General features: G+C 56.4%; 1 protein-coding gene across 1 annotated transcript; it reads right to left on the bottom strand.

Moving 5' to 3' along the window:
* Nucleotides 1–268: 268 nt before the first annotated feature.
* On the bottom strand, nucleotides 269–12667 carry GRM6 (glutamate metabotropic receptor 6). The gene is made up of 10 exons (XM_045886295.1): nucleotides 12164–12667; nucleotides 9309–9525; nucleotides 8929–9064; nucleotides 8079–8233; nucleotides 6892–7032; nucleotides 6587–6787; nucleotides 5186–5331; nucleotides 4461–5084; nucleotides 1416–1727; nucleotides 269–466 (listed from the first exon to the last, which is right to left on the bottom strand). Exons 1-10 carry the CDS (start codon nucleotides 12665–12667, stop codon nucleotides 269–271), a joined length of 2634 nt encoding a protein of 877 aa, XP_045742251.1.
* Nucleotides 12668–15521: the final 2854 nt, after the last annotated feature.

Below are 15521 nucleotides of genomic sequence, written 5' to 3' on the forward strand. Positions count from 1 at the left end.
TCGGTAGCTGTTTCCCACCATGAGTAGAAAGTCTGGTCTGCAGGGGGTATGCATGATGCCAACAGGCACGGAAAAGCAGGGATGAAGTGTGGTGTGTGGGTGCAGGTCTTTCTGGAGGCCAGCCCCATCCTGGTGGTCATGGGCTTCATGGACTCTCTCCTTCTGATTGTTCACTGCAGACCTGGACTTTCCACAGCTTCCACCGTGAAGCAAGAGAAAGGAAAGAGCAGAAGGGAGGGAGCAACCATCCCCACTCCTTCCCCACTCGCTACTTGGGGGCCTCTGTGTCCTCGCCCTTGGGTGAGGCTGCCACTGTCGAGGTCGCCTTGAGGCTCCGCTTCCGCTTCTGCACGTTCTGCTCCGGGTGGAACAGGATGACGTAGGTTTTGGGCACATAGAGCATGCCGAGGGACACTGATGCACTCAGGCTCAAGGACACAGTCAGTGTGGTGGTTTGGATGTAGATCTGAGCCATGGAGGAAGGGACTGGGTGGGACTTGGCCCTGTTCTCCCTCACCCTCCACCCCCACATGAGTCTGTGTTCATTGGGTGAATGCAAAGGGCAACCATATAAGCAAAGGCCCTGTGGCATGAAGAAGTGATGGTCATGGTGTGGCTCTGATGTAGGCAGGAAGGAGGATGAATAACACAGGACCAAGTGGACAAGTGACCAAGGGAAGTGAAGGGCTCATTCACAGCGAGTGACACCTGGGGAAGTGGTCCGTATGCCTAAAAAGCGCTAGAGCATGTTAATGAATGGATGAATGTTTTCAAATGTACAAATGAGTGAACACATTGAATAAAAGAGCAAGTGGGCAAACATATGAAGGCCAGGGGTGAATAAACATGTTCTACTATACACACAAATAAATCACTGAATTATGAGCAAGCAAATAGACTGACAGATTAATGGACTGATGGGTATAAAGTATATAAAGGAGTAACTGAATAAAAATAAGTTAATGGAGGGGCGCTTGGGTGGCTCAGTCAGTTAAGCATCTGATTCTTGGTTTCAGCTCAGGTCATAATCTCGGGTCATGGGATTGAGCCCCGTGTTGGGCTCCATGCTCAGCATGGAATCTGTTCGAGATTCTCCCTCACCCTCTCTCTCTGCCTCTTCTCTGGCTCACATGCTCTCTCTCTCTAAAATAAATAAATAAATCTTTAAAAAAAAAATCCAAGTTAATGGACAGTTAGAAGCACTGATGAACACATGAATGAAGGAAGGAAAACGGGACTGACTGAAGCAGCAAAGGGAGACTGACAAACAAGTGAATGAGTTTTTAAGTACATGAATGAATTAACCAACAAGCAATCATTCATGTGGGTGGCCCAGCTCTTGGGACAATTGAGCCCTTCCTCGGACAGGCAGGAAACAAAGGAGGCAGTGGAACCAATGGGGGACCCCAGATTACCTTTTCAGCTGACTGGGCGGTGCCAAAGAAGATAGGCACAAAAGCCAGCCAGATGATGCAGGTGGTGTACATGGTGAAACCGATGGGCTTGGCCTCGTTGAAGGTCTCAGGCACGCCACGGGATTTGATGGCATATACCGTGCATGTGACCATGAGCAGGAGGCTGTAGCCCAGGCAGCCGATGAGGGACAGGTCCGACATGTCGCACTTGAGCACCCCTCTGGCCTGCTCTGGGTCCACTGTCCGTTGCTCTTCATAGTCGATCACACTGTGTGGGGGCTGGACCCCCAGCCATGCCATCACTCCCACCACCTGCAGGAGCCAACACCGGATCAGGGACATACCCAGCCTGGCCACCCACCAATGTCTCTGGCAGGTTAGGGTCGCCTTGAGGCTCCTGGCCTACTGAGTGGGATGCTCAGGACTGAGAGCCCCCATGGAGAGGGGCGGGCCATCCGGGAGGGGACTGCACATGCAAAGGCTGGTGGACAGTGGAGGTACGTGCTGGCAATGTCAGGGCTGGCTGGGTAACAGGCCCCTGGATGTCCTCTTCCTGTATTCTACCCCCCAGGTAGGCAGGACCATCTCCATTCTGTAGATGTGAAAACACTAGCTTAACCCCGTCTAGCAACATGGCAAACCTCATTCCTGAGGACCCCTTCCTTCTCCAGATCCAGAGAACTTTTGAACATAATGTAATGAGATCATGTGGGAATGCAGAGTGAAGCTCAGAATGAGGCACGAAATAGAGAGTGGTAAGGATGTGAGCTGATGCCGGGTGGCCCAGGAGGTTATCAAAATCAAACACAGAGATGCCTGGATGGCTCAGTCGGTTAAGCGTCTGCCTTAGGCTCAGGTCATGATCCCCAGGGTCCTGGAATCAAGTCCCGCATCAGGCTCCTTGCTCATCAGGGAGCCTGGCTCTCCCTCTGCCTGCAGCTCCCCCTGCTTGTGCACTCTCTCTCTCTCTCTGACAAATAAATACATAAAATCTTAAAAAAAAAAAAAAGTCAAACACAAGCACTAACAGGGAGGAGAAGGAGTAGCAGTTCCCTCACAGTGACAGGAGACATGACCTTGAGCCAAGGGAAGCTGGGGAGCAGGAACTTAGACACCTGCATGAAGGCAGGACTCTGGAAGGGCTGTCCTGTTCATTTGTACAGGTTGTTCACTGTACAAGACTGCCTGGTGTGTGTGTGTGTGTGTGTGTGTGTGTGTTGTGGGGCAGGTAGGGCTGAAATTTAGCCAACACTTCAGTGCCATGCTATGTACCTAGAGTGGGGCTGTGTGATCCTGGAGGAAGGAATGTTTTTTAATAATTTGTACAACCAGAAGAAGAACCTTTTTGTGATTCTCCAGAGGCAGTAGCTCCATGGACAAGGGACTAATAACACCCCACCCAACGTCCAGGAAGGCAGTCTGGAGGCGCCTCTTAGAACAAGCTTCTAGGTAGGGAAAAAAGTTGCCTATGAGAAACCTATCCAAGGTCTGAGGTACACCGGAATAGCAACCAAAATGGACCCCACCAATTTCACAACCCCTGTAATTGATAAGGAACTAGCATCTAGTACCTGTTAAAACCAAAAACCAAAAACCAAAAAAAGACACCTCCTACAAAATAATAGAAAATGAGCAAAGCATAGGAACAGGCACATCACGGAAGAGGAAACTTCAAAGGCCAGCTGCACTCGTAACTAAGTAGATGCAAATTAAAACAATGAGATGCCATTTCGTGTGCACCATACTGATAAATAACCTAGTAAAACTGCAGGTGTGCCTCTTTGCAGGAGCCTGGGATTTCCGGAAAGGAAGGTATAATGTGGGGAGTCCATAGATGAGCCAGGAAGTACTGACTGTAGTCTAAGTACCTCTGTCCTAGGGGCAGGGGCACCACAGGGGTTTCGGGCAGGGAAGCAGAGAGGTAAGAGGTCGGGATGCACTGGGCATTGGCGTTCTGGCCCTCACAGGGATAGCTTGGGCCCTGCTCTCTGCGGGAAGATGGCAACACCTTTCAGTTGTGGAGAATTGCATGGACCAAGGCCTGCAGGTGCGAATGAACGTGGCATACACGGAGCTAGGTAGGGGGAAGGGTTTGCCTGGAGTGCAGAGTGTGCCATGTCCAAAGTAGGCTGAGCGAAGGCCCTCCATGTAGCCCTGAGAACTGGCCTGGCTCTACGGGGCCGCAATGTCACCCACACCTGAGCACTGAAAACATCCAGTGCTTCCCAGATCATGAGAATAATTTCCAGTGCTATAATGTTACTACCTTAGAGAAACCCCTGAAGGAACTCTGCTTTTGCTGTACACATGTCATGAAATCCTGGCCATTTATGGAGCTGGACACCCTACTCCACAGTAAAGTCGCTGGAGCCGTGCCTCTCATCCAGGTTACCCCAGTGACCGGGCAGCAGGAACTCCCTTTATGGAAACTGATTCTTTTTCTGCTTGAGAAAAATTGTCAGATAGCTCTCTGCCTTATTATTATTATTATTATTTTTAAGATTTTACCTATTCATTGGACAGAGAGGGAGAGCACAAGCAGGGGGAGTGGCAGGCAGACAGAGAGGGAGAAGTAGGCTCCCTGCTGAGCAGGGAGCCCTACGCAGAGCTCGATACCAGGACCCCAGGATCACCACCTGAGCCGAAGGCAGACACTCAACCGACTGAGCCACCCAGATGCCCCTCTTTGCCTTATTTTTATATGGGAGCCAAATTGTGGAAGAACCTGTTCCGTGTAGGAAAATAATCTCGGTTTTTTTTTTACAGAAATGTAAAAGCTGGAGCTGGATGCTGGCACTCCCCATCTTACTGACCCAGTTCCCTCCAGGATGGAGCAGGATGGGGGGGGGGGGTAGGGAGGAGGAGTTCCGCTTATAGAACAGTGGGGCCCTGTCTCCTGCAGCCTTTTAAAAAAAAACAAAAAACAAAAAAACATAGGAGCCAAAATAGAAGAGTGCTTCTCTGATTTTCAGAGTGAAGGACAACCCCCTAGCCCAGCCGCCTTCCATCCCGCCCCCAGCGTGGCCCTGGGAGCCCGAGGCCCACCTGCACCGAGGTGAGGCTGAAGGTGATGGCGAGCTGCGAGGTGGGGCTGATGAAGGGCGGGGGCGTGACGGAGCGCTTCCCCTGCTCGAAGATGCGGTAGATGCGGTTGGTCTTGGTGAGCAGGGCCGAGTAGCTGAGCGTGGTGCCCAGGCCGAGGAAGAGCCGGCGGGCCGCGCACACGGCCGCCCCGGGCTCGGCCACCATGAGGAAGGTGATGGTGTAGATAAGGAAGATGCCGGTGAGCAGCACGTAGCTGAGCTCGCGGCCCGAGGCCCGGACGATGGGCGTGTTGTTGTGGCGCACGAAGGTGGCCACCACGGTGGTGGTGGCCATGCTGCCCAGCACGGCCAGCAGCAGGGGCGGCGCGGCCCAGGGCGAGGACCAGCTGAGGCGCACGACGGGCGTGGGCCGGCAGCCCGTGTGGTTGCGCGTGGGCCGCATGTCCCCGGGGCAGGCCTCGCACGTGAACTCGTCCACCTGGAAGCGGTACCCGTCGCACGGCTCGCAGTGCCAGCAGCAGGGCACGCCCTTCACCATCTTCTTCCGCACACCCGGCCCGCAGGGGAGGCTGCACTGGGACGCGGGCACCTCGCGGGGCTCCCCCGACCACTGGAGGGCTTCCACCTGCGGCACGGGAGACGCGCGGGCCTGGCACCTGCGTCCGGGGGGGCCGGTGCGGCCCGCGCGCCCCCGCCGCCCGAGCTCGCGTGTCCGCGCCCACTCACGTCCAGCCTGAGGGTCTCTGCCCACTGGCCCACCGCCTTGTAGCCGCCGCTGCCCGCGCTGCCGTTGGCCGCCTGGTACTGGAAGATGTCGTATCTCCCCGGCGCGTCCCCGTTCTCGTTGAACATCACGGGGGTCCCCGCGCTGCCTGGACCGAGAGCCCGGCACCCTCAGCTGGTTGTCCAGCCCCTCCCGGAGAGGCCCAGGGCCCGGCCAGGATAAAGGAAGAGTATAACGGGCAGGCGCAAAGACGCTCAGTGTCCTCACACCCATTAGGATGGCCACTGTGACCACCCCCGGAAAGAACAAGCCTCGGGAGCATGTGGAGGAACTGGAACCCCGAGGCATTGCTGGTGGGGATGGAAGATGGTGCCGTCACTGTGGAAAACAGTGTGGCCGGTCCTCCAAAAACTGGACGTAGGATTACCACCTGACCCCGCAACCCCACTTCCAGGCAAATGCCCCAAAGAAGGGACTCAGCTCCAGGACTCTCAGAGATGAGTCACCCATGTTCACGGCAGCATCATTCCTGGTAGCCAAAAGGTGGATGCAATGGGGGTTGAGTGGATAAACAAAATGTTGCCTATTCGTTCGTGCAAGGTTATTCTCCAGCCTTAAAAAGGAAAGACACTCTGACATGGGCCACAGCATGGGTGAAGGTTGAGGACGTTATGCTGAGGGAAATGAGCCGGGAACAAAAGGACAAATACTGCATGATCCCTCTCGTAGCAGGTACGTAGAGTTGGCAAAATCTCAGGGACAGAAAGTAGGATGGGAGTTGCCAGAAGCTGCAGGAGGGGGAATGGGGAGTTAGTGTTTAATGGAGACGGAATTTCAGTCTTGGGAGATCAAACAAGTTCTGGAGAACGGTTGCACGCAGGGCACACACTAAACCGTACCCTTAAAAACGAAGATGGTAGACATGACGCTACGTGTATGTTACCACAATTTAAAAAGAAAAGGAAAGGGCTTAGCCGGCCAAGAGAGACGGTGGGTTCAGACTTGTACAAAGAACAATCAGCCTTATTTCTTTTAGAGGCTTGTTCTACCAGCTCGTAAAGCCGGTCTGGGGGGATGTCAAGCTGTGCTATTTAGCAGAGAGCTTGGCAGAGAGGAGGTGCTCAATATTGGGTGGGAGAACTGTTTTTAATTTCACAAAGCATCGTCACTGAACAAGAAGTGTATCTCTCCGCACAAACCACGAGGGTGGCTTGAGTCCACTCAGGCCTTTTCCAGACCTTATTCTGAGCCCTGCCTGTGTGCCAGGCCCTCTGCTGGTACCAGGGGACACGATCCCACTCTGCCTCTCCCATCCCTTTGATCCTGAGTCACCCCAGGTCCAGCACAGAGACCCATCCCTGGCACGTCCCTTCCCTGTGGGAGCGGATCTGGCTCCCACTCACCATTGAAGCGGACGGCTCGAATATACTGCAGCAGCATCCGCCCATCGGTGGTCTCCATCGCGGGGCACAGGCCAGTGAGCCCAGGGCAGAGCGCCTGGTGCATGCTGTGGAGGGCGTGGGCAATGGCGTACACAGCGTCGATCACAAACTGCACCTTCCCCTCCTGCTCGTAGGTCGAGTCCCGGCCGATGCGTTCCTCGCCTGTCCTAGGGATGCCCAGAGGAAGTGTGCCCGGCCCTCCCGGGTGCCCCGCCTGGCCTCCCATCTTCTCCCTCATCTCCCGTGCCACCCTGGGCAGCTCTCACCTGTGCATTTGCGGGTGGCGTCATCTGACTGGGTACCTGAGCTGGTCAGCTTGCAGTTAAAATTCTCCTCCCAGAACTCGGCAAACCAGATGTTCCGACGGTTGTTCTCCAGGGAGCGGGTCATGAAGTACTGGTCAAATCCTGAGAGGGAGGAAAGAGGACGGCAACCATCTGAATGACTCTTCTGTGTCCCTTCACCACTTGCTCACTTTGCAGCTGGGACTGGGCACATGACCAGCTTCTGGCCCATGATTTCAAAGCTGCCTCGGGGCCTCAGGGTAGAATGTGCATCCTGTTATAAACGCAGAGCCTTGCCACACTGAAGACTTGTATGCTGCTCCTTCTTTCCTGGTTAGGATGCTGCGGTGAAGATTTAGTGGGTGGAGCTTCAGCAGCCACTTTGTGAATAAGATACCTGAGTCACGAAGGCACAGAGCAACCACCGAGAATGGTGGAACAGAAGCGGGGACAGGGCTCGGGACTTTGAGAACATCATTAACTCACTGTCCCAGACCTGAAGTGGCCTATTTTCAGATGTCTTAATCTGTTGATGAAATGCCTTTATTGCTAAAATCACTCTCATTCTAATTTGTCAAGTGCAACCAAGTGCACTCTAAAGGAAAGCAAGAGTGTGAGGGTGGGTGGGAGGCTGGGAGCCCCTGAAAGTCAGGGTTCTCAGTCTTTACAAGGTTTAGCCTCATAAAATAGCCCTGAAGCACCTCGTCAAGGCATCTTCAGTTCAGGTTTTGGGAAAACAATCAATCCTGTCGTAAAGGATGGTGGAGGAAGGGAGGGGAGGCAGGCTTCATGATTTGATCAACAAGACAATAGGTCCCCATCCTCAGTTTTGCTCCCTCTTCCCCCACCGTCAAATTAGTGTGTCTTTTGCAGAACCAGGAATACCAGGCAGACAGACACTGAATTAAAACAAAAACAAAAACAGAAAAGACACAACTAACTCTTGACCCTGTACAGTGGGGTGGGCTTTTCCTCCTTTGCCAAATCAAACACTGCTTGGAGGGATGTATTCACAGAATCTCAGAATCCTAGAATTTGGGAATCCCGGAAGGGACATGGAGCAGGATACAATTGTACAGATGGGGAAAATGCACACCCCCAAGAGGGGATCGTGGGAAAGGACAAGCAGGGGCCTGGGATGTGGTGGGGGTGGGCATCCCTGCACTCACCATCTATGGAAGCTCTTTTGGGCAGGATGGTGATGGCCCCCACAGCCACGTCCTCCAGGTTCAGGATGGGAGAGGTCTTGGCTCCCCAGCTGTCTGAGCCGACCCATAAGAAGTGACCTGTCAGGTTGGCCTGGCTTGCGGCCTCCAGGACCCTCCTGGTAGGAACAGGGCGAGGGGTGAGGAAGGGCCTGAGATCCTCCTCCAACTTACCTCTGGCCACTTCCTGTTCTTCTCTCTCCTTCTATCCCATTCCACACCACCCATCAGACCCTCGTTTATCAGGAAAAGTGGGGCAAAGGGGGTTTTGGACACTTGCCCCGGGCTTCTCAGGTAGTAAAGGTTCCAGCCAGGCTCTGGCCCCAGGCCTGTCCTCCTGTTCGGTGCGCTGCAGCCCACTTCACATGCCTGGAAGAGGGCCTCCCTTCTCTTGCAGAGGCTCCTGCTGGCTCGGAGCCACACAGGCCTCAGGCCAGGGTCCATGGCCACCTGCTGATACCCCCTGAATTGGCCCCGGGCCTCCTTCTCTGACAGCTCATTTTTGGCACTTAGATCTGCCCCCGGGTCTCTCCCCCACTGTGAATGATAAGAACAGACAGCTATTCCTGTGTGTTCCCCTTGGCTAGTCCTGGAGCATCTCCACCCAGGCTGGGCCCAGTTCATTTCTGGCTGCACCAGACAGACAGATGGCAGCTGGAAAAGTGTGTAAGGGCAGAAGGGGGGGGGGGGACCAAGAAGAGGGAGGAGGAGGAAGGGAGGATGTGCATGGCTGGGGGATGTGTAAGAAGAGGGGGCAGGGCTTTCAAGGAGAGCCTCTGATAACTACGGTGATTCAATGTGCCCACTGTCCCACCTGATGTCATCTTCATTGGCAAAGATGATGATGCCCCGGGCGTTGGGCGTCTCCATGAGCCTCTTGATCACCTTATTGAATTCTCCTGGCTTCGGTTCCCTGGGAATCTTGATGGACTGGGCAATGCAGACCCCCCCTGGGTGTCGGGGATGCCAGAGTCACCTCTTGTTCTACCCAAGCACCCACCCACCAGGGCCGCCCATACTGTGGCAGGGGCTGAGTGCTCCAACGGAGAGGGGTGCCTGCCCACAGGGGCACCATCCAGGCTCCCCACCATGGACCCAGTCAGTGCCCCATCTCCTGGCTTTGGCCCTGCCCGATGGCCCCTGGCTCAGCCCTCTATAGGCTCCTTGATGCCTTGGACCCCGCTCCCAGCTCACCAGCCTCCCGGGAGATCTGCACAAAGGCCTCAACCCCGCTCTCGCCATAGTTGCCCTCGGAGGCCAGCGTGGACACATAGTTCCATCCCAGTGCCCTCACGATGTCCACCATGGCCTGGGCCTGGTAGGAGTCCGGTGGCACCACTCGGGAGAAGAAGTCGTAGCGCGTGGAGTCGCTGAGCTCAGGAGCTGTGGAGGCGTAGCTGATCTGGGGTATCTGGAATAGGGAAGGACACCTGGGCTACGGATGGAGGGCCAGTGACCCCCGGGGGGAGGGAGGGCAGCGGGGATCCAGGACACAGGTCGGGGCACGGAAGTCTGGGATGAGGGCACCAGGGGCCAGTGTGGGAGAGCCGGGTGGAGAGGCCCAAGGGTGTGGGGAGCGCTCTGTATTTGAGACGTGATCTGACGGAATGTGGGAGGTATGAGGGTCTAGGGGAGAGGGCAAGGCCCCGTATACATAGGTACCGGGTGTGTCCAGGCAAAGGGGAAGTAGGGCCTCAAGTCCAGCCTGCAGCAATCCAGCTGCTGGGCACACGCTGCAAGGGCAAGGGGAATGGGACTCCTTGTCAGCCCCAGGGGACAACCTATTTTCCTAATTCACACAAAGGGACAAGTCTGTGTAGGGAAGCGGCAGCCCCAGGCAGGGTCAGGGCGGGCAGGGGAGCTGGGAAGGGGTTGTTTGATTCAGAGCTGTTTCTGGCCTAATGGAGCGGCCCGCACGGACCTGGGTTTGTCTGTGTGCCCAGTTCCATGGGATTATGGGCTGAGCTGATCCTGGAGAAGGTGGGGGGGGGGGGGCGGGGAAGAGCAAGTATGAAAGGAGAGTGGAGAGTGGTAGCAGAAGGCTGAGGAAGTCAGGGAGAGGGAGACTAGCAGAGAAGAGGGATGAGGTGGGAGCTGGTGTGAAGGGCAGAAGAGAGGGAATGTTCTGGAAGGAGTGGGCTGAGTTGGTCCAGGGGAGACAGGGATGTCTGAAGCAAGGCAGAAAGAAAGCGTGGAGTGTGGAGACATCATGGGAAGAGCAAGAGGGAGAGAGAAGGAAAGAGGGAAGGAGGAAGGGGGAAGAGAGACAGGGAGATAGAGAAAAACAAGAAGAACCACAAAGAAGGAGGGAAGGTCAGAGAAAGGCCCAGAGCAGTTAACGGACACTGTGTCTACTGTGGGCACTCCAGACGCTCAAGTTTGATCTTCAGAACCACCTTCCTGTACAGGTTGAACCTCCTCCGGGAAGTTCATCTAAAATGCCGAACCCAGTGATGCACACACATATGGAGGTGAACTCGGAAACCCTCAGCTCTGCTCCTAGACCAGGAACTGCAAAAAGGCCCCCCAGGGAGCCAAATCTGGCCCCTGGTTGCCTTTCATGCACCAATGAATGTCTTCATTTTTCTAAATTTTTGTATTGGCAGCCAGTGTTTATTTTTTTATTTTAATTTTTTTTAGATTTTATTTGAGAGAAAGAATGAGAGAGAGAGAGAGAGAGAGCACATGAGAGGGGGGAGGGTCAGAGGGAGAAGCAGACTCCCTGCCAAGCAGGGAGCCCGATGCGGGACTTGATCCCGGGACTCCAGGATCATGACCTGAGCTGAAGGCAGTCGCTTAACCAACTGAGCCACCCAGGCGCCCCTGGCAGCCAGTGTTTAAAATGTGGGAGTGGGGCACCACCCCAGTCTTGGGCTGAGCTGGCAGCAGTGGGCCCTGGACTCGCAGGATCCTGCTTCACTCATCTATACCCCAAACCTGGCCCCTGAAGGCCCCTGAGTTTGAGATCTCTGCACTCAGTCTAGAGGGGCAGACACAGGGAAAGGGACAGAAACCAGAGCTCCAGGCAGGACAGGGGACAGAGGTACAAACACACACTTACATGGGCAGGCGTGTGAGACGGAGACTACCCCCCCCCCCCCCCGCAACACACACATAAGCTCTCCCTGTCCCAACTAGAAGGTGTGTCTGTATGACAAGCTGTTATTCAGTGGGAACCGGGGTGGGGGGATTACATGGATGCACATGATGGAGAGGGGCCCAGATAAAACCCCTACCCAGCATGGTAGAAACAGAGGCCACGCCTGGGAGAATCAGAGAAACTCTCAAGGAACGGAAGTCCCCTCCCCTAGCCAGATGGAAGCAAAGCCTTCTTCTCTTCACAGAAAGATCGAAGGACAGAAATGCCCCCTCCCCCCACTGAACCCCAGTGAATGACTACTACAGAAAACCCCCCGAAATCTACTGCCAAAGGCCCCCCAATTCCTGATTCCTATGCCCCTCCCCCAGTCACTGTCCCCCAGGGCTCAAGGAAGGGGCTGCCCTGCATTTAAGACGGTTTCCTAAAGATGAGGGAATTACCCTCTCCGCACCCCAGCAGTCTGGGGTATGTCCTAGTTGCCCCACCAGAAGGAGGGCCCTGGTTCCAGGAAAAACTTGGACCTCATTACCCAGAGATCTCCCAAGGGCCGGGGCGAGACCACCACACAGGGCCGGTGCAGTGTGTGTCCCAAACGTGGACAACCAAGCAAGCGCTAAACTACAGGCTGCCCTGTTCTGGTCAATCGGCCCCCAAGAGAAGGCTGCAGCCTCCTCTGGGAGGGGGCCGCCTTGACCGTGCAGAAGGTAGGTTTCCTTAATTCTCACAAAGGGCTGTGTGAGCAGATGGCAGCTCTCGCAGGGCCCCCGAGCAGACAAGGAAGGGAGCACCGGTCGGGTTGATGTGGCTCAGGCTTGCATCTGGCGCACGGGACAGGGTTTCTCTGAAGCAGCGGTTCATTTCCGCGAATTTGAGGACTTCTGCCAGGAGACCAGACATCGGCCACCCCGAGGCCGAGGACGGGACGGGGACAGGGAGAGAGTGGCCTCACCGCAAACAGGCGCAGCACGTTGGCGACCATGATGGAGACGGAGCTGGCCGAGGCGCCGACCACAGCCACGACGCGCTCGGGGGGCGCGGTGCGCAGCGGGGGGACGCCGCCGGGGCAGCGCACGGCCCCCTCGTCGCCGTCGCCGCGGCGGCGGATCAGCGCCTGCACGAAGCTCAGCGCCTGCTCCAGCGCGTACGTGTCCCGCGAGCAGGTGTCGAGCAGCCGCGCGCCCAGGCGCACGCCGGGCAGCAGCTCGGGGTCGGCGTTCACGCGGTCCAGCGCGTACAGCATGGCCTCCAGCCGGTGCACGCCCTGCTCCTTCTTCAGCTGCCCGCACGCCCGGCCCGCCGCGCCCCGCGCGTGCACCGGGAACAGGCCGCCCAGCGTGAGGCCGCCCGCCAGGCGCACCGAGCCCGCCGCGCCCGCCGCGCCCGCCAGCGCCAGCACCAGCACCAGCCGCGGCGCGTGGAGCCGCGGCTCGCGGGCGCTCCGGGGCCGGGCCATCCGCCGTCGCGCTGCGGGAGGAAGACACGGCCTGGACGGGAACAGAACGCGGGAACGCTCTGAGCGCCTGGCAGAGGGAGGACGCCGGGCCGCGAGGAAGGGGGAGGCGCCCCGGGGCCCGGGGAGAAGGGGAGGCGCGACAAAAGTTGGCCGAGCCGCTCGCGGAGGAGGTGGGATGTCAGTTCGCCCTGCCCTCCCAAGCCTCCCCCGCGCTCACACAGCCTCTGGATCTTATCGCTCAGGTCCCCCTGCCCGACCACTGTCTCCGCCGCGCCGGCCGGCCTCTCCCGGACAGCCCTGCGGCCCTCGTCCTCAGCGCACAACCAAACGCACACGCACTCCCCAGCCACACTCACGTGCGCCAGCCGCTGTCGGTCAGGACAGGGCTGCGACAGATGTGCAGGGCCCAGAGAGGATTTAGGGATTCTGGGGAAGGGATGAGAGGCCGCCCTGAGGGTGGAGACCCCTCCTGAACATGGGCTGTGCGCAGAGGGGCACTCTCTCCATCTCCTTTCCCTCCCTCTTAGGAGAGGAGGGAGCCCTACTCCCCTGGGGCTGTTTCTTTCCTCTCTGGGTGTGTGTCTGACCCCAACTCTCTCTGGCTGTCTCTGACACCCACACTGTCCTTCTCTGTCTCTCGGTTTATTTCTCTATCTCTGTCTCTGCCCCCTGCCCATCTCTGTCTCTTCTCTTTCTGTCTCTGTCAATTTCGTTCTCTCTTTGTCCCTCTCTTCCTCTCTTTCCTAGCCACCAGGGCCTTGGTTCCAGCTACCTAAGGCGCTCCCCAGCTTTGTCCTTGCAAAACCCTGCAGTACCCCCGGGAATGGAGGGACAAAGAGCTCAGGCTAAATGAGCCAAGTACATCTGAGCAGCAGGAGGGAGAACAGGGCTGGCCAGGAAGGAAGCACCAGGAAGCCGACCTTTAATCTTAGCAAGGACTCTGATTAATACACACACAACAACCCTACAAAGAGGAGCCGTTTACCATGAGCCTCGTTTGGCAGATGGGAAAATAGAGACCTCGAGGAATGAAGTGACTCATCTAAGGTCACATAGTTGGCGTGGGTCAGCATCAGGATTTGCACTCAGGCTGGTATGAAACCGGTTGCCCACACGGCCTTTGATGGAGGAGGCTGGAGGGACAGGGCCAGCTCACCCTGCAGCTTCTGCCCCAACCTCTCGCATCTGATGATGGAACCCTAAAGAACTGTTCTTCTGGTCATGTGGAAAGTCCTCCTGGGCTCTGGGGTCTGAAGCAGTGACTTCCACAGTGTGAGGCTCTGGACTTGAGTTTCCCCATCTCATCACTGACGGCTACGGTGAGGGGAGCTTTAGCCACAATATGCTTTTACCATCATTCCTGTCTGAGGCCCCGGATTTGGTTCTCTGATGCAAAGAGAGAGAGAGCAAAGGGCATCAGGAGACAGGTGGGGAGCTCCCAGCCCCAGGGATTTGCAGGCTCATCCCACAGGGGCTTGAGCCGGCTTGGGCTCCATTAGGCAGGGCGGATTAGGGTGGCCGCAGGGATTTGGGCAAAACTGGCAGAGGGAATGAGCAGAAGCCATGTCACCCTTCTCTCCTCCCCCACCACATCCAAGGGCCCCGCCAGTCTTGCTCCCAGAGCTGTCCGGGCACCTCTCTCTGGCAGAGGCTGGGAGCCAGGAGAACAGGGTCCAGCTCTACCCATTTTACAACTTGGGAAGGACAGAGCACTTAGCTGGCACTAGGCCCCAAGCCTGACATTACAAAGAGCCATACAAACTGGATGTTGGAGGTGGATGGGCTGGGCTCACACAGTCCCTCACGGCCCTCCCCTGCTCAGAATGGATCAGAGGAGGCCGCTGCTGCCAATGTCACAAAGCAGGTTCCAGAATCCCACTGGCTCCTGAATGCAAGACAGACCATCAGCAGGCAACTGGGGCAGAGCTCAAACAATGGTGCAGAGGGAGGGGGGAGGGTCTGTGACCGGGCTGCCGGAGGTGGAAGGGAAGGGAAGTGGGTGGGCTCCAGGCACGGGGAAGGACTGGCTCTGAGCGTGAGGAAGAGGAAGGTGTCGTGGCTGGGGCACCTGGGAGGAAGAAGGAGCATTCCTTGAGAACGTCCAGACCAGGACCAGGGCAGAGAAGGTCCGTGGAGGGCAGAAATCAAGAGCTCAGTTTGGGACACAGGAAAGCCGAGAATCTCATTCAAATGGTTGGATTCATGAGTCTGGAATTGAGGGAAGAGGCCAGGCTGGAAGATGAAGCTGGGGTGGCATCAGCAAATGTGTGGTATTTAAAGTCATGGATGGATGAGCTCACCCAGGCAGAGGATGTGGACAGAGGGTGAGGACGGAGCCCCAGGTTCCCCAACAGTGAGAGGTAAAATAGAAGAGAGGAGGCTGGGAGGGGGGGCCAAGGAGGTGAGGAGGGATGGAAAATTGGGCGGCACAGAGGCCAAGAAACAGGGACCGACGAGGAAAGGAAAATTCATTATAATTAATTCAGCCCCATGCAGTGGCAAAGGGGTCCTTGTTCACCTTAAACAGACGACACAGCCTAGCCAGAGAGGTACTCCCCCAAGTGACTCCCCCAAGTCCACACAGCACAGCAGACCAGGGGCTGCTCACACAACCCATCATAAAATGGGTTTTCGACAACTTTTACTTCTGAGTCCATAATTTCAGCTCCAGCTAGTTCAACTGTCAAGACTAAATGAAATTTAAGGCTCGGGGCTGCTACTCTCGGTATGTTTTCACATTTCTAGCCCCAAAGCTGGAAGGTTAAATATATCTATGATTTTAGGGGCGCCTGGGTGGCTCAGTCGTTAAGCGCCTGCCTTCGGCTCAGGTCATGATTCCAGGGTCCTGGGATCG

Source organism: Mirounga angustirostris, unplaced genomic scaffold (genome assembly GCF_029215605.1).
Source record: "Mirounga angustirostris isolate CCGP_5_RB_7025 unplaced genomic scaffold, mMirAng1.0.hap1 SCAF_7, whole genome shotgun sequence".
Lineage (NCBI taxonomy): Eukaryota > Metazoa > Chordata > Mammalia > Carnivora > Phocidae > Mirounga > Mirounga angustirostris.

Bases quoted from the DNA above. Each gene is read 5' to 3' on its own strand.
- GRM6 (XM_045886295.1), bottom strand. From the start codon at position 12,667: ATGGCCCGGCCCCGGAGCGCCCGCGAGCCGCGGCTCCACGCGCCGCGG. The intron at 5,332-6,586 runs GTGAGTGGGAGC...CTCTCGGTCCAG, and splicing joins TCGAGCCGTCCGCTTCAATG to GCAGCGCGGGGACCCCCGTG. The intron at 467-1,415 runs GTAATCTGGGGT...TCCATGGCTCAG, and splicing joins CCGCCCAGTCAGCTGAAAAG to ATCTACATCCAAACCACCAC.